This window comes from Mauremys reevesii, linkage group 3, assembly GCF_016161935.1.
Source record: "Mauremys reevesii isolate NIE-2019 linkage group 3, ASM1616193v1, whole genome shotgun sequence".
Classification (NCBI taxonomy): Eukaryota; Metazoa; Chordata; order Testudines; family Geoemydidae; genus Mauremys; species Mauremys reevesii.
The window spans coordinates 67,534,667-67,552,266 of NC_052625.1; the positions used below are offsets into that span (position 1 = coordinate 67,534,667).

A 17,600-nucleotide genomic window follows, 5' to 3' on the forward strand; every position below is an offset into this window, starting at 1 on the left:
TCTCGGCTATGCACTCCTGCTCTAACTACTAGGCATGACTGTCCACTGTGATCATTGACACTGCTGTCACTTCATGCTGCCCGCTGCTTCCTCTCTCTGCACCCTCAGTCAAGCTGCCACAAACCCACATTGGCCCCACCTCCAGTCAATTTGCCCTGATTTATAGGGGATGTATGGACTACTATAAAATAAAATGACAATTATATTTATAAGTGGGGACAAAGTGGATCAGTGGGATCATGGAAGATCCCAGATATGCTTGGACCAGCCTTGCAACCAGGTTCCAGCAGGGGTCATTGATTCAAAGTGCCAGAGCTCTGTGTACAGCTGCCATGTGCTCAAAATGTGAAAGCTCTGTGAATAAACTCCATCACGCCCAGCTTTTTACTGTCAGTGTTGCTCAGAGTTCTCTATAACTATCCAACGAACAGAGACCCTCAGCCAGATTCTGCACTCGTTTCCAGGGTGTAAAATGCGATTAACTCCACTGATTTCAGTGGAGTTACTATAAGACTGTACATGAGAGCTGAATTTGGCCCCATTTATATATTTTACTCACCACCATGAATGCCACGATGACAGCTTTCTGTGAGAATTCATGGGCTTCTTTTGCTTTCTGGGTGATGTCGCCAACAGTTCTGGTGAATGCAGCCATTGACTTCAGAAAGCTCAGCTTCAGAGCTAGGTTCTAAACCCCACCAGGAATGGGGAGAAAGATAGTTTAGTGGATTAATGACACAGACCTCAATGTCAGAAGAAATAAAGTGGTTTAGGGTGTGGCTAGACTAGAATATAAAGGTGAGATGTTAGATCCAGCTAGCTAGCTTCTACTGGTAGAGTAAAATTTTTACATCTTCCACTCTGACAGGCCTTAATTCAAGTTTATGACACTCTAAAACACAATGACTTTCTCTAGGCTAGAGTTTTAGAAGATGTTAATTAGACTAAGTTAGCTAACATCATGCCTTTACATCTTAGTCTAGATAGCGCCTTAGAGTGTTTGTGTCAAAACACAGTATAATGAGATACTGTCCCTTACCCATCCTGCCTGTTCCACATTCTAAGGGAGTGTCTACACTAGAGACTTTACAGTGGCGCAGCTGTGCCAATGTAAGATTTCCCATGTGGCTGCTTTATGCTAACGGGAGAGAGCTCTCCCGTTGCATAATAAAACTTCCACCAATGAGCAGTGGTAGCTATGTCAGCGGGAGAGCGTCTCACACCAGCGCTTCTGTCGCTGAAACTTATGTCAGTCATGTGGGTGTTTTTCCCCACAACCCGACGGACAAAAGTTTTACCAACAAAAGTGCTAGTGTACACATAGCCTAAGAAATGTTCTCTCTCTAGCCAACTAATATCCAATATCTGTTCTCATTGCCTAAACTCAGAAGCAAGGATAACTATTATGTGTTGTGACCTTATGACCCACTGACATACAGGAACATAAAAAGGGGCCCATAAGTATCTATTATCTTCATACAAGTATCATTTGTTTTAATTATCATGATTAACAGAACATTTCCGTTATCTCTAGCTTGCTTCTTGCTTGCATATATATACCTGCCCCTGGAAATTTCCACTACTTGCATCCGACAAAGTGGGTATTCACCCACGAAGGCTCATGCTCCAAAACGTCTGTTAGTCTATAAGGTGCCACAGGATTCTTTGCTTCTTCATTAAGGCTGTAACTCACCATGTACGGTAATAACAATCACTCTAACCATTGGAATATGAATCTGAAAAGTCAAAAGCTACACCAGAGGTAAACGTTTCAGTTTAATTTAAATAAGAAGAGAACAGCCTGAAACTGGCCTGTCACCATACCTATAAAAATATCCATTAGTAACACTGATCACATCCCCTCACTTTCCATGATCAGATGGAAAGAGAGACATTTTCTACACACTACACCAGATCCTGTGACCAAGAATTTGACAAACCTCCTTCTCTTCTCAGGACATGAGGAGAAGGCAAATCTCGGAAAATCCCTTCTTTCTCACTGACTCCAGTTCTCATGACCAAGTGACAAGTGAGATCACTATATTTGGACAACACTTCAGAAACCCGCCTTGCTAGAAAAGGTTACTGCCAATATCACCTACTAGTCTCAGAAACTAGTCTCTGAAAACAGACAAGGGAGAGGCACAGGGAGTGTAGAGGGAAGGGACCTGCTAACTGTACCTTACCTTTTTCTGGAGCAGTTTTTCAAACACCATGTCATAACTATAAAAGGAAGAGTAACAACCCTCCTGTGTACAATACTATAAAATCCCTCCTGACCAGAGACACCAAAATTCTTTTATCTGTAAAGGGTTAAGCAGCTCAGGTAACCTGGCTGACACCTGACCCAAAGGACCAATAAGGGAACAAGATACTTTCAAATCTTGGGGAGGGGGAGGCTTTTGTTTGTGTGCTCTTTGTTTTGGGGGTTGTTCGCTCTTGGGACTAAGAGGGATCGGACATCAATCCATGCTCTCCAAATCTTTCTGAACAAGTCTCTCATATTTCAAACTTGTAAGTAACAGCCAGGCAAGGTGTGTTAGATTTATCTTTGTTTTCTCAACTTGTAAATGTTCCTTTTACTAGAGGGTTTACCTCTGTTTGCTGTAACTTTGAACCTAAGGCTAGAGGGGGGTCCTCTGGGCTCTTTGAATCTGATTACCCAGTAAAGTTATTTTCCATCCTGATTTTACAGAGATGATTTTTACCTTTTTCTTTAATTAAAATTCTTTTTTTAAGAACCTGACTGATTTTTCATTGTTTCAAGATCCAAGGGTTTTGGATCTGTGCTCACCAGGACTAATTGGTGAGGGTATACTCTTAACCTTATCCAGGAAAAGGGGTGTAAGGACTTGGGGTGGGGGTGGGAATTAGTCTCAAATCTGCCCAGGAAAGGGGGGGGGTTAGAGACTTGGAAAATCTTTGGGGAAAGGCTGAGTTCCAAGTGGCTCTCCCCTAAGATTTGGAACACGCTTGGTGGTGGCAGCTTACTGTTAACCTAAGCTGGTAAATAAGCTTAGGGGGCTTTCATGCAGGTCCCCAGATCTGTACCCTAGAGTTCAGAGTGGGGAAGGAACCCTGACACACCAAAAAACACCAAACCAGAAATCTTTGTTCTGCTTAAAGAACTCTTACTGTCTTTAAAAAAGGAAAGTTCATGGGTATTATAGAACAGCAAGTGTTACTTCAGAATCAGGAAAATTAGTTAGATGGATCACTAATCTGATTCAGTATGGCAATTCCTATGTTCTTATGCTGTGGATGCAATGCAGATATGGGGCCCTTACAGTGACCCCTTTCCAGAACATTCACATGAGAAGCAATAATGGATGATGTCCCAGCAGACAGTTTCCTGTCAGCTTCCTAGTGGAGACAAGCTGAGCCCAAAACAAAGATTGCTGCACCCCAGGAACTCTAAAGCTTAAGGAAGAGAAAAACATCCATAGCAATAGTCCATGTTCATAGTACCGTGGCTGAGGCAGTGTAGCGGCAGTAGTGGTATAACATTTGGGACAGGATGTGGTCCACCCAGGGCAGGATGTTGTCCTTTGTTTCCTTGGCCACCTGGTCATAGCAAAGGTGAAGGGTGCTGGAAGCCATGCTCCACTTACTCTGCTGTGCATCCTGTGGTAGAAAGGGAGATAAACGCAGATCACTCTCTCATGGACAACGCCCCCACCCCACCCACCCACCCACCAACAGAACTGCTTCACTCTCCAAATATTCAGTGCTAGAAAATTGTCTATAGGTAAGAGAAAAGCTGCAGATGAAGGAGAGGATCTCAAAAGAGCTGAGATTGATAGGCTTTATGGCCAGAGGGGACCATCATTCTGATCATCTACTCTGACCTCCTGCATAGCATAGGCCATAGGATTTCACCCAGTGATTCTTGCAGTGGAGGAGGGAATTATTCTTCCCTGCCATGTGAGTGAGCTCTACTGAGGTCAATAACTTGTGATTGAACTAGAGCAAATCCGGTCTCTTAAAAGGACATCCACTCTTGAGTCAAAACTTGAAGTAGATAATTTACAACAGATGCAATATTGCAAGAGAAATATCCATTGTGTAAGCAGGGTCTGAATGAGCTCTCCCTTAACCTCTAGTGATGAGCTGGGGGGTGGGGGGGGGGAACTTCAGGACTAAACTGTGTTTACATGACCACATTTACTCTGCCTAGGTATTCAGCAGACAGAGCTGTGTGGCCAAAATGATCAATTTTGGCTGATGTTTGGTCAGTGCCACCCTCTTTCAGGAGACAGAAGTTTAAATATCGGAACAAGGGAAAGCTAAGCAGCATCTTCTCCTGTGCGGGGCAGTAACTCCAGCACACTCAAGTGGCCTCCAAGACAATGGGGTAACATTTCTCAGAATTCATTCCTGCAGTTCTTTACTCAGCTGAATAATATTTTCAAAGCCCAAGGAGAATACACTTTGCAGAATTGGACCCAGAGTTTGTATCAATCAGCAACATTATTGCAACATGAAGGCAGAGATTTTAAATGATACAAACGCAGAAAATTCAGGTTCCCACAACAACCTTCACTCTCCCACCTTGTACATGTGCATTACAAGAGGGTCTGTGATGGGGCATACAAACGAGGTGCTGTGGATGCAGTCAGTCCTCACCCAGACACACTACACCTGCAATAGGTGTCAGGCTTGGAGGGAAGGGTTTAAAGGGAAAGTTACTTAGACTTAGAATCTCCTGTGTCTAGTGGCACATGAGGCAACATATTCCCCACCCCCCCACCACCCTGCTGTCTATCCAGAGCAAGATATTAAAAGGGGAGGGTACAGCTCAGTCAGGGGAGGAACTGATTCAGAGACTGCTGCCTACCAGAGCTTCCCAGAGGGACGACAGGTCACTGGTGATGAATCAAACAATCGTCCCCCATCAGGCCTATCTGCTGGGTGCTGAACAAGTCTGCTGCAGGTGGTGCCCCTCTTGCAGGCCTTTTGTTTCCGCCCACTGGACTGGGGGCCCTGCAGCAGTTTGTCCAGAGCCCAGAAGTGACCAGGCCACAGGTCTTTCACTAAAAGATCACACATCATCAGGTAGTGCAACCCATTCTTCTACAAACACAATTCCTACTGGAAAAAGGCAGCACTCTCCTCTGCAACTTTAAACAAGTACAGATGACCCCAGAAGTATCACTGAAAAGAAAGGATGGAGGGGAGTCTGAGAAACCTGTCTGCTTTGCAAGCTTCACTTGAGCCATGGTTTCACAGTAAAATAACACGTCAGCTGTACCTCACTGGGTGAGCTTTCGTCTGGGTTCAGAATGTTAATGAATTCCTGAAGCACCACCAAGATGTCCTTGAGGTGACGGGTAGCTACGAGACTGATGGCAGAAGCAATCCCCTAAAACACGGAGTCATACTTCAGTTTGGAACATTTCCCTTTCCTTGTTCCTCACCTGTACCCTCCACCCAGACTTCACTTCCACATCCCTTCCCAAGCTTTGGAGGGCCTCTATTCCATTCGTATAGGGAGGCACAGGCTAGCTCCTCCTTCATTACCCTCCTCCTTTCCCTAGTCTGCTTAGAGATCTTTGATAGCCTTTATATTCCTCTTCCTTTCCCCTCCTCCACTCCAAGATTACATAATTTCTCCCATTCTAGTTCACACAGAGATATTTGGTCACTCTTCCATTTCTCTCTATGCCCCCCTCTCCAGTCTATGGAAATTCTCATTAGTCCCTTTCTCTCTCCACAGAGATTCATTGATGACCCCTCCATTTCCCTCACCTCTCTCTCAGCTTCCTCCTGCTGAGAAGTCCGCAGTATAATGCTGAGGTACTCCCTCACCACATCTCTGTTTCTTGATGCCCGTAGGACTGCCCCATAAAATTTATATGGGAAAAACTATAAAAATACAGGATTATCTTTAGATACGGGGGAATGATTATTCCCCATTAATAAATTTTAAAGCTCACCATTTGCAGTATATAAGAAGAAATAATTTCTTTGGTGTTTTCATATCTTTGAAAGAACTTCACATCATTATGGGCTATGAGTAAAGAATTGTGAAGTCTGTTGGAACACTAATTAGAGCCAGTTACAATGTGACCTCTGTGACACTGCACTCCATATGATTTTATGAAAATATGCTAACGAGTGTGAATATAATGTAACTGGAATGTACTTCATGCAAAAGGTCTCTTGTAAGGTATCATTACAAAGCTTATAATCTACTTGAGTGTGTTCATCCTATTTGTATAAATGTATCACTCTTGTATCTGAAACTAGAAATATGAAATATAACTCTGAGGTCCTATTGTAATTATGCAAAGTGTGGGCCATTAATGGTGGCTTGGATCTTAATGGCTCCCATTAACCAGGACAAATGGTTGTAAATGGTTCTGTTTACTCGTAAGTCTTTCTGTATACCCGTGTGCTGGAAAGTGGGTAATGAAGTCTTACAGTGACGTGATTAAGCTCAGCTTGTAGAGTGGAGGACTGTAGTGGTGTTGCCTATAAGAATCCTTAGGTCACTGGTTCGATTCTGGCTCGAAGAAGACATGACCATATGTCACTGTAGGAGTCTAATAAGTGATGAACACCAGCTGCTCCAATTTTCACTGGAACTACATTGTTTTACACCATTTGAGAATCTGGCCCCATAGTTGGAGAACCAGAAAAGAGGCGACAGTATAATGGGAATACCACACCTGAGAAACAATTTGCCCACAAAGAGTAGATTATATATGCTGGGTTATTAGCAACCATTTTGGTAGTCCCACTGCAGCACGCAATATTCAATATACACTTTTGGGGTGGATCACCAGCTAAGACTTATGGCAGAAGTGTGTTTTAAAAAGGCATTGGAATGAGGAGAGCATAATCACTTAGACCTCAATCCAGCAAAGCACTGCGGCAAAAGCTGAACTTTAAACATCTGGGTAGTCCCACTGACGTCAATGAAAGCCAAATGGAAATTTAAAATTCTTCTAACAGAGAATATTAATTCCACTTTCTCTAACAAATAATCCTGTGTTTTTGTAGGTTTCCCCATATAAATTTGATGGTTAAATCAAGAGGCCTACACATGTGCTGAAAAATAAACATGTGCCTAAGTGCTTTGCTGGATCAGGGCTTTGACACACAGGACTCAAAGATTCTTCCCCAGCATAAAGGGCAGCATGGAAGAAGACACAAATACAAGAACAGGAGATGAAATTAAAGAGAGAGCAGTTAAGCTAAATGTTATGAATGAAGAGTGAAAGGAGTGGGTAGAAATTATCGGTACTGTAGAATTCTACTGTGTCAGGTATTCTGGTGCCATCAGGGACAACTGCCCCATTGAACATGTTGTTCTAATGCTGCATCACTTACAGATCCCTATAGCAAGAGCTTTAATATGTATTTCTTAAACACTGACCCTGGGCACCTTGTAATCCAGGCAGTCTTGCATACTTTCATCTCCCCAGAAACCTCTCCTAACACAGGTAGTCTGCATTTGTTGTTTCACTCCTATTCATTAAACCCTAAACCCAGAACTGACCTTATCTTGGCACCTCTGAGAATAGCTTTTGCTTTTCACAAGAATCTCATTTGCGAGCTCACAGGACCATGCATCATCCATAATGGCTTCCACTGACCTTTCTAAAAGCTGATCGGGGTAGGGAGAAAGTCTCTGTTAGGAAGAATACTTACAGCTCTTCAAACTCATTGCTACCTATTTTCAAAGTATGCGAATAGCCCGACATTTAGAGACAGCTAGTCTGAGGGTCTTTTATTGATGCAAGACATTAGGAACAGAGGAATTGCTAGAAAGCCTATTTAATCTGGTATTCTGTCACCAACAATGACCAGTACCAGAGACTTCAGAAAAAGTGAGGGTAGGGTTACGACAGGGTGAAGACTTACCATTACCCCATGGCCCGCTAACCAGCATAACTACACTAGGTACACTGAGCAAAGTATGTTTCACTGGATATTGACCCAGTGCAGGGTACTCTCTCCCCAGGGCAGTGAGAAAAATAGGATGTTTCAGGAATCCCAGAATGCACTGCTACAACCTTGCTGTAAAACGGGCTGTATGTGGATGCACAAACATAGTTTTATTGCTATGTGGATGCACACAGTTGGCAAGAGCAGGTAAGTCAACCAATCATTTTATGGTACAGATGCTCCTGCAGTGGTTCCCTTGTGTAGTATAGACACATGCTGAACGTAGGTGGAACACAGTAGGCACACTGTCGAAGAGCTAAAGGCCCCTAGAGAGGATGAATGTTACCTGAAGCAGCTTGTCCTTCCATTTCTCCTCTTCCAGAGTTCCTTCATTATGTGCTGGAAGGGGCAGAAATGCAGCTTGTCAGCAAAAGTGTTTTGAACACTGTTCAGATTGACTCAGCAAGACATAATGGAGACTCAGAATACCAGCACAGAGTGAGATGTATCAGCTAGGACAGGGGTCGGCAACCTTTCAGAAGTGGTGTGCCGAGTCTTCATTTATTCACTCTAATTTAAGGTTTTGTGTGCCGGTAATACATTTTAACGTTTTTAGAAGGTCTCTTTCTATAAGTCTATAATATACAACTAAACTATTGTTGTATGTAAAGTAAATAAGGTTTTTAAAATGTTTAAGAAGCTTCATTTAAATTAAATTAAAATGCAAAGCCTCCCGGACTGGTGGCCAGGACCCAGGCAATGTGAGTGCCACTGAAAATCAGCTCGTGTGCCACCTTCGGCGCCCGTGACATAGGTAGCCTACCCCTGAGCTAGGATGTGTGCTTTAGCTTGGCGATCAACATACACATATTGCATGCAAGAAAACTATTCAACCACTTGAACAAATTACCAAGGGAAGTGGTGGATGTCTTTAGATCAAGACTAGAAGATAATTTAGTTCAGCAGAAGTTATTGGGATCAATACAGGGGTAACTGGGTGAAATTCTTCTGGATGTTATACAGGAGGTCAGACTAGATGATCGAATGGTCCCTTCTGGCCTGAATATCTATGGATCTATGAAAAAGTTATTATCAAAGCTGATGGAGATACTGCACAGCTGGCATTTCCAGGGCTACATTTAGAGAGTTATGACTCTCCCCCCGTTGCACCCCAACACAGGAAAATTCCTGTTGAAAAGTCAATGAGAGCCTGAATAAGGACTAAGGGCCTCAGGATTTGATCCTAGCTAAATAATATAGAAAAAAAAACAAGGTTGGCAAACAGATTTTCCTTCCCTTCCAGATCTGACTCAGGGAACCAGAGCTACCAGGAAAGAAAATCCCTAATGCACTCAGGAGGTGTGGAGGGAGTTCTGAACTGCCTCACTCATCAGATCTCCAGTCAAACAGGAAAAGAAACAAGAATGGAGCATAAACCAATAGGAAGAATGAAGTGTGTTTGTACATCTGGGCTCAGACCTAAACCCAGTGTAGCTGGAAGAAATGGATTGTATTACAACATATTGACTCAAGAGCAAATGTCAATCCACAGGGGTGTGTTGGGCTGGATAAACCACTATGAGCCGGTCTTGCTACCATTGAAATCAGAAGCAAAACTTTAAATGACTTGAGTGGGAGCAGGACTGTGTAAGTCTATAAGAACTGCCTTAACACAGATGCATACTACTTCCATGGGACCATGCAAGTGTACTCTGAATCAACAGGAGAGTTGACTCAGAGCCTGTCACACACAGCAGCTGTTCTGGGAACCCACCTCCCACTTCCTTACCTTCTAGATATTGTATAAGCTCAGGAATCATCTCCATCCACAACTGTCCCAAATCGGAATGAATCACAGGATGGAGAGAGTTGAGAGGGTGGAGGGCATGCAGCAGTTGGAGAGCAACAACCCCACAGCCTCCATCTTTGTAGGGATACAATGAAATCACCTGGAAAATGAAGAGCCAGCATTCAATTCAAGACTCTAGCAGCAAAAGGAAAGGTTGGGAGATTGAAGTATAATGCTTCATTTTGTCTCTTAAAAGGTTGCTTGTGCTGATATGGAGATCAGGGCGGTCTGGAACACGTTTATTTATTTATAGCATAAATGGCATTTGCAGGTCCCCCTTATGTCAGAGATTATTTCACAGAGATAGCCACAGAGGCCTGCTTTCAATTTCCTGTTGCCACACCAGGCATCACCAGAGACCCTAAGTGATCCAGCCACAATGTGCAGGCAGATCTGGAAGATTATCCTTCGAAATGGTCACTGTCCATCATCATCCAGTATAATTTAAGAAAGGCTCAGCTGGCCCAACCACTGCAAACTCTGGCTTCATAGATGACATATTTTAAATGTTTTATGATTTATTATTGAACTAAATGAAAGTTTTCTGGGCCAAATAGATGAGTTAAAGGAAGAACTGCTTACCAAAAGACGTAGCAGGAGTGCCTGTGGGGTTGGGAGTTCAGTTGCTGTCATAAAAAGAAATGGAAACTCATTGAAAGAGAGCTGGGGGGCAACACACTGAGCTGTGAGTTAGAGATCAGACAATTTTTTAAAACCTGTAGATACTGTTTACTGATCAACAGGGTTGTTCTCTAACTTGTTATAAGGTCAGTCTCAGTTTTGCCACTCTTAGAATATAGAATAGCAAGGTTGGAAGGGACATCAGGAGGTCATCTAGTCCAACCCACTGCTCAAAGCAGGACCAATCCCCAGACAGATTTTTGCCCCAGATCCCTAAATGGCCTCCTCAAGGTTTGAACTCACAATCTTGGGTTTAGCAGGTCAATGCTCAAACCACTGAGCTATCTCTCCCCCTTCTTGGACAGGTGAGCATGACCAAAAATAAAACACAGCATTTAAACATCTGGCCAGGTGTCCAAGACTCCTGTCAGCATCCCTGCTATGAGTCACATAGCATTAAAACTAAAGATACTTAAAGAGTAAGAAGTGAGAAGTAACTGGATGGAAAGACAACTGGATAAGTAAAAGACATCAGAGTTGGAAAACTATCAAGAAAGGATGCTTGTAAATCAGAAAACTATTATGTAGATTCTGGAACCTTTTGAACACCATTGTCTTTATATAAACATATATAATGGCAGCCCCAGAGTATTTATATGCCTCTTTGAGCTTTGCTTTGCAATCTTTAGCTATTTAGGGTGTCTCAATCCAGTCTACTCTATAATAAAAATATGAACTCTAGGAGACAGTCCCATTCAGGATCGCAAATAAAGACTTGTGTTGCTCTCTAAATAGTTCAAGGTAGAACCAATATAGCTGGGCATGATTTTCACCTTCCTGGGAAATTTCCTTGTACACTTGTGCTTCTTTTTAGGTACATCTCCCTGCTCATAAGGCTCTTTATTTATAGATTTCTAGCATTCAAAACTTGAATGCTGACAAGAGTTTTGGTCAGTGTATGAAAACTGGAATGAAATGCAGCACTTTCATTGGTTGCTTATGTCTTTCCATATGTACTGTAAGAGTGTACACTGAGGAGTTGGGTGAGTTCTGACTGCATGAGAAGATTCCACAAGAATTGCATTGCCTCTTGCTAAAAGGCTAGGTACCTTACTAGTGTCAGTCCGGTAACCTTCTCCAGCAGAAAGTTTCATTCACATCTTATATTCTGAAGGAGATTTAATTAAATGTAGGTGTTCTGATACTAACGTCGTCTGTGGAACTCCGCCAGGTAAGGGGATAGGCCTCCTTTCCCTGACTTTATGAACAAAGATGTCAAGGTTTTGCAGATGGGGATCAAAGTGTTGACATACTCCAGAGGGCACACGAACTGCAATAGCATTTTCCAGGGCACCTGAAAGCAACAAACAGCATAGGTTTGGATATCTTTATACATGTGTAACCCACGCACCTCCTGGGTGTGGTGCTCTGTCCTGTGTAGTGGCACTGAGATCACTTAGAGAGAGATTAATGAGTCTGCTCTACAGCCTTAGTTAAGAGCCATGTGGCTTTTAGCTCATGCAGTAGAGGCTCATGCATTTAGCTCCAGAAGTCCCAGGGTTGATCCTGCCCAATGACAACTGGGGTCTGTCGGTGTTACACATGCAACATCAGCTCTCTTGTGACTTTCCTTTTATCAATGGGAATAAATTGCTGCTTCTTAACCAATACTTCAGAACTCTGACCTCTTACTTAATGGCAGATACAACTGCCTTTCTCTGCCTCTCACAATAGCCCATCCAAATCTATACGGTTTTGTTTGATTCTTCCTTCTCATTATGGTCCTGATTCCTCTGGTATGCTAAGCACCTCCAGTAAGTTAACGTGTCCCCTCGAATGCCAAAGAAATTAAAGGGAGTTAAGCATACTCAACATCTCACAAGAAGAACTCAGTACTTAGCGGGATCCAAGGTACTCCTTTCCTCTCTTCCTAGCCAATCACATACTGCCCTCTTGGTGACCAACCCAGGCTCTTTTGCATATAGATGGCTCTCATGAGGAACACATCCGAAAGAAGATCCCTTTGAGGCATGTCTCAGCTGGTGCATGCAGGTGAGGAAGTCGGGGGAACCCTTTGGGTGGAACTACTGGAAAGTTTGATCAGCCCATGTGTATTCATGCTTACCAGGTTTAGGGTGTTGATACTATACACCTGGACTGCCTCTTCATCCCAGTCACCTTCAGGATTCTATAAATAGATGAAAAATCAGGACAAAGTTTATCTATTTGCCTTCTAGCCACATTGAGATGGAGGGGAAAAGGGATAGAGTAAGTGTCTGGGTGACTGCAGGTATCTAGAGGAATGTTTAAAAGATAATTATTTGAGTCCAACACAGTGGTCTTTAAGAAGACAATTGAAGCCCAATTAAATCCGCTTTCTTCTCCCAGCTTGCCATGTCCCAAAAGCACTTTTCACTGAAATTTTGAAAAAGTGAAATCATTTACATTCACATTAAGGTTTGTAATTTTTTGTTTTTACAAAAACCAAAACCTGCATTTTGGTGTAAAACATACTTGACACCGTCCCTTTAACTTAAATAAATGTAATTGGTGGATACTGATGAAGACAGCAATAAGGGGCAGAAAATTATACAGAACATAGTATGATATTTTCTACATCAATGGTACATAGTTAAGGTAACCATCCATCCCATTTTTAAAGGGACAGTCCCATAACACCGTGGTATATACACAGTGGTACATACATTCATGGCAGGAAAAGGTATAGCAGAGTTTGAAAGGTCCAGGGAAAGGGTAACAATAATTGTTAAGAGGCCAGGAGGATTAAAAATAAGGGGAGACATTTTTCTGTTTCTTACCACGGTGCAGACAGGGAGTTCACACTGCCGAATGAGAAAATCCACAAGTACACTGCCTCCTGGCAGGATGAGATACCCACAGCATGCAAAATTTCTAATCAGCTGCAAGAGAGGACTTTTCACCTTCAAGAGACACACAAATGAAGACCGTCAACGATATTTAAAAATCCCATCGTGCACCACAAATGTACTGTCTGAAATGCTCATCCCCACTGTAGAGTTTTTTACATTGTGCTTCTTAAGTAGATGATCGGGTCTTGCTGATCATAAATGAGAAATCAGAGAATGCAGCTGCATCATCTCTGTTGTCAGAGCCACAGTGCAAACAATCTTCCCCAGCCCAACAGGCAAAATCCTTCCCATTAGTTACACTGGTGATTCTATAAATTCATCTCCCACTCTACAAGCTTAAGACAAATCTGTTCCCAGACATTTGAGTGTTCTCTTACCTGATAGTTGTTTTCCTGTATGAGGAGAGCCACAGATTGCACCATGGTGTCTTTTACTTTGTCCATATGGGGAGCTGAAAGGAATACAGACAGGGGTTTTGGCAGGCTGGAGTCTATCACAAGAAGCTCCTCACTCTTTTTAACTTCCTTTACCAGCATTCTTGCCTTTTTGTGGATAAGATAAACATTTGGTTAACTCCTTCTTAGACTCTGCGCTCCAGGAAAAGTTATGTAAGCACAACCATTGTCATACTGTAAGATTACATCACCACTTCATGATGCACCATCACAGCACAGTAGCATTGCATCACACCACAGATATTTTGGGACTCTTTCAATATGTTGCAAGCCTCACCCTAATCATGTGAGACAACCCTATCATGGTGAGGATTGTTTTGCCTGACCCTGCCCCTGCTGCCAGACTGAGACTGAATAGGGCTATGCTGGTTTATACCAGCTGACGATCTGGCACTATTAGTACGTCAGTAGGGGTGTGAGCGTGAATTAAGATTGGGAATGTATGCTTGAATTCAGATTTCAAATATAAAATTGTTCAGACATTCACACACAAAGTTCTAACGCCAAGCTTAAATCTGCCCTACACACAAGAGGCTGGCTCCAAAAATCTGGGGAAGAGCCTCAGCTGGGACACGGTTCCACTGAAGTCAGACAAGAAAGCACCTGGTCCCTGGGGTTGACAGTCAGAGGCACACTGATAATTCATATATTTTTTATGCGTTCATTTGGTACTCATGAAAGGGAGGAGCTGATGGCACTTGCTAGTGCCAGAGAGAGTATAAGCAAGTGGCAGACAAACTCCCTCCCCACAGTTCCGTTCTTGCACTTTCCTTTCTTACTTACGCTCCTGGGTAACTTCTCTCAAGACTGTGAGAGCTGCAGTGCACTCCACCTCTTCTGCACCCTCCATTGGCTTTCTGAGAAAAGCCATAATATCCTCCTGATAAATAGGACCTAACAGAAGAGAAGTCTGACTAATAACAAGCGATGTAAAGGGAAGAAAACCCATCACCACATTTCCAAATGCAGTTTTTCAGGAGAGTCAGGAATCTGAGATCCTGTTACTGTTGTTTTATATCAATGTTTCTTTCTATTCTTACCGAGCACCTGGAAGGCTCGCAGTGCAGAACTTTGGTTCCAGTTACTTAGTGTATCAGATATTTCAGTCTTAGCGCAAACCTGAAAACAGAAGAAATCCCTGTCACAGACACATGGTGCCACAGCAAAGGAGGATTTGAAACAATCACAGAAGCTGGAAAACCTGGTCTTTCAACACCCCAGGAATGTTTAGCAAACCAGCTCCTCTAAAAGAGAATGAGCATATTTACTTCTTTCAGCCCCACAGGAGTGTCCCAAGATAGTCTCTGATACATTTGTTAAGTTTTACACTGACAGAAGAACAAGAGTCTGTGTGACCTTGATTGGTGCATCAGAAGAGGGAATTCCTCCAAGGAAGGTTGTTAGGTTCTTACTCTCAAGAGAGGTCTTGTGATGAACCTTTCCTGTTGAGGAGAAAGCAGCACCCACTTCCTGACCTGAGAATAGAGAGCTGGAGAGAAAGGCAGTGCCCCATGTGATAGAGAAGAGAACAGCAGATGAAGAGGGACAGATCTGTGATGACAGAGAAGGGAATAGCAGTGCTTCCATCCTCGGAGCTGGCATTCCCCTTTCAATTGAATAGCAGGGCAAATCATCCCTAAACATTTCAGTCTTGACAGCCCTCTGCAGAAATGTTAGATTTTTCACCCTTCTTTAAGATATCTGAGAAACGAAACAGCCCAGGACAAGAGACAGGAAAGTGATGGAGAGCAGACAACTGCAAAGGGCAAAATCAACTATCGACCAAGAGTGCCAACTGGAGCAAAGTGACATTATTTTCCATTCCTGATTGGAGTCAACCCTCCTTACCTGTGTGAATAGAGTACTGAGAATATTGTCCAGACTATGGTACAACCTCTTACTCCATTTCCCGTGGCACAGTACAGCATCCAGAAGATGGCACAGGCACTGTGGTAAAAAAGAGAAGAGTAATAAGGAATTATCTATTGAATCAATCAGCTATGGAACTCTCCTTCTAATTATGAAAGGTTTTCCACATAGCCTATCAATGGCTGAATTTATCCCACACTTGTCTCTGTACTTCCTGAATCTCCAGGGACAAGAAGCAGACCATATGCTTCATTCCATAGGCCCCTGAATCTGTCACCTGCCATCATTTGAGATCAGGCCAGTGGTTCAACTGGTTGTATCCTATTCCCAGTTTTTCTTCTGGTTTTTTGAAAAATATCTAACCAGTTCCTCATCTATTCCTTACTCTAGATATGTGTCCCTGCCCAGCTCCTTTCAGACCTAGCCTAGGCTTGGAATCAGTATCTCCCCACAACATGGAAGCAATGGTTCTGTGGTAATGAAGAGCAATCTAACTCCTCTAGTCACTAATCACAGACATACCCTTGGATTGCTCACCTCTGTGACATAAAAATGTTGTATTCTGGTCCCATACTGATGCAGGAGTTCTGTGATCAAACACTGAAGATGATTTTTCAGTGTTTGAATAGACATGATGAAAAACAGTTGGCCAATTACATCCAGTGTGGCTTCCATCACCTACGCAGGAGGAAGAAAAAGCAAGGAATAAACATTTGCCGTGCGAGATTGAGTATAGTTACCAACATGTCCATGTATTGGCAGCGTTGAGGTTCCTGGAAATATCTACAGTTTTAACAGTGATATCTCACCAAAACTTTCTAGAGAAGGTCTCTCACTTCTGAGTCTGTGATAGGATGTTTCTGTGTATTCAATGTCAAATCACACTGACTTATAGCTGCTGTTTTACACACTAAAATTTTCATTCTCACCCTGAAATTTGTTTTAACATTCCTCCTTCACTGAATGTCAGCATTTCAGATTATTTGACCATCCTGCCTCCCCCACAATGTGTATTAGCCTACATTTTCCCAGGTTGAACGTGATAGTGAAATTTGCTACCTGTAGTTTTAGCTTCTTTGGGTCCTTTTGATTATTTTTGTGTGCTCACTGGTATTTGCAACATTGCCCAATTTACTGTGCTTTGTAAATTCACTTTCCTCCAAGAGCTAAAATAGGAAAAGTGTGATGAGAACTCTTGACATATCCCTCTGCCCAGGTCTCTTTTGTTCTGCCTGTGCCTGTTCCTCTTCATGATGTCTGTTGGCCCATTTATCCCTTCCCTCAGACTAACTTAGAGCCTAGGATGCAGTTAGGAGTAATACAATTATTAAATAACTTCCTAGTGTGGAAAGCTATAAGGATGTGGAACAGTCCAACAGAAGTGACAGAATTCCCATTGCTTAAATTATTTCACATTAGACAAACCATGGGAGATGGCAGCATAGAGAACAACCTGGCATTGGTACCAGGGATAGATAAAATGACATAACAGGTCTTTTCCAACTTTAACTTCTACACATCTACTTCAATATAATGCTGTCCTCGGGAGCCAAAAAATCTTACCATGTTTTAGGTGAAACTGAGTTATATCGAACTTGCTTTGATCCACCGGAGTGCGCAGATAAGATTAAAAAGGACAGCTAAAACCTCACAGAGAGGTATTGTTTTAAGCTGTCTGACAACTCACATGTTGCTTCATGTTTGGCTCTTCACTACCATTAGGGCTAGAAACTTAATGCCCTGTCCCAAAAAGTCAATGCTCAGTTCCTGCAGAAAATCAGGAAGCCTTTAGAAACAGAAGGGTGTCCTAGCCCATCCTCACTCACTTCACACCTTGCTTTTTTTCTCCCATGGTGGATTCCTCCACATCAAGAATGAGACCACATTTTCAGAGGCAGAGAGAGATGTGAAGGAAGCTTGTCCTGCTGTCACCCAAGCTATAGCTGTTCTGTAGATAAATAGACAATTCAACCTATAGCGCTGGCTTTCAGACTCCTTCCACCTGTACACATTCACCTTCCA

At 42.8% G+C, this 17,600-nt stretch overlaps 1 protein-coding gene across 9 annotated transcripts in view; it reads right to left on the reverse strand.

Moving 5' to 3' along the window:
- The window catches only part of LOC120399981 (maestro heat-like repeat-containing protein family member 1), a 70,951-nt gene that overhangs the window by 37,889 nt on the left and 15,462 nt on the right, over nt 1–17,600 (reverse strand). For 6 of the 9 annotated variants that reach the window (XR_005595442.1, XM_039528279.1, XM_039528274.1 and 3 more), the window contains 16 exons: nt 16,116–16,256; nt 15,558–15,656; nt 14,750–14,828; nt 14,493–14,603; nt 13,632–13,705; nt 13,183–13,305; nt 12,489–12,551; nt 11,573–11,717; nt 10,325–10,368; nt 9,683–9,842; nt 8,240–8,292; nt 7,505–7,612; nt 5,749–5,865; nt 5,252–5,362; nt 3,469–3,624; nt 560–688 (listed from right to left, as the gene is read on the reverse strand). Coding sequence is in view for 8 of the 9 variants with exons in the window: in XM_039528279.1 (XP_039384213.1) it covers nt 560–688; nt 3,469–3,624; nt 5,252–5,362; nt 5,749–5,865; nt 7,505–7,612; nt 8,240–8,292; nt 9,683–9,842; nt 10,325–10,368; nt 11,573–11,717; nt 12,489–12,551; nt 13,183–13,305; nt 13,632–13,705; nt 14,493–14,603; nt 14,750–14,828; nt 15,558–15,656; nt 16,116–16,256 (1,713 nt within the window). In the remaining variant the exon portion in view is untranslated. Of the gene's footprint in view, nt 1–559; nt 689–3,468; nt 3,625–5,251; nt 5,363–5,748; nt 5,866–7,504; nt 7,613–8,239; nt 8,293–9,682; nt 9,843–10,324; nt 10,369–11,572; nt 11,718–12,488; nt 12,552–13,182; nt 13,306–13,631; nt 13,706–14,492; nt 14,604–14,749; nt 14,829–15,557; nt 15,657–16,115; nt 16,257–17,404; nt 17,527–17,600 lie in introns of those variants that run through there. The other 3 variants (XM_039528281.1, XM_039528276.1, XM_039528278.1) reach the window with 3 other exon arrangements.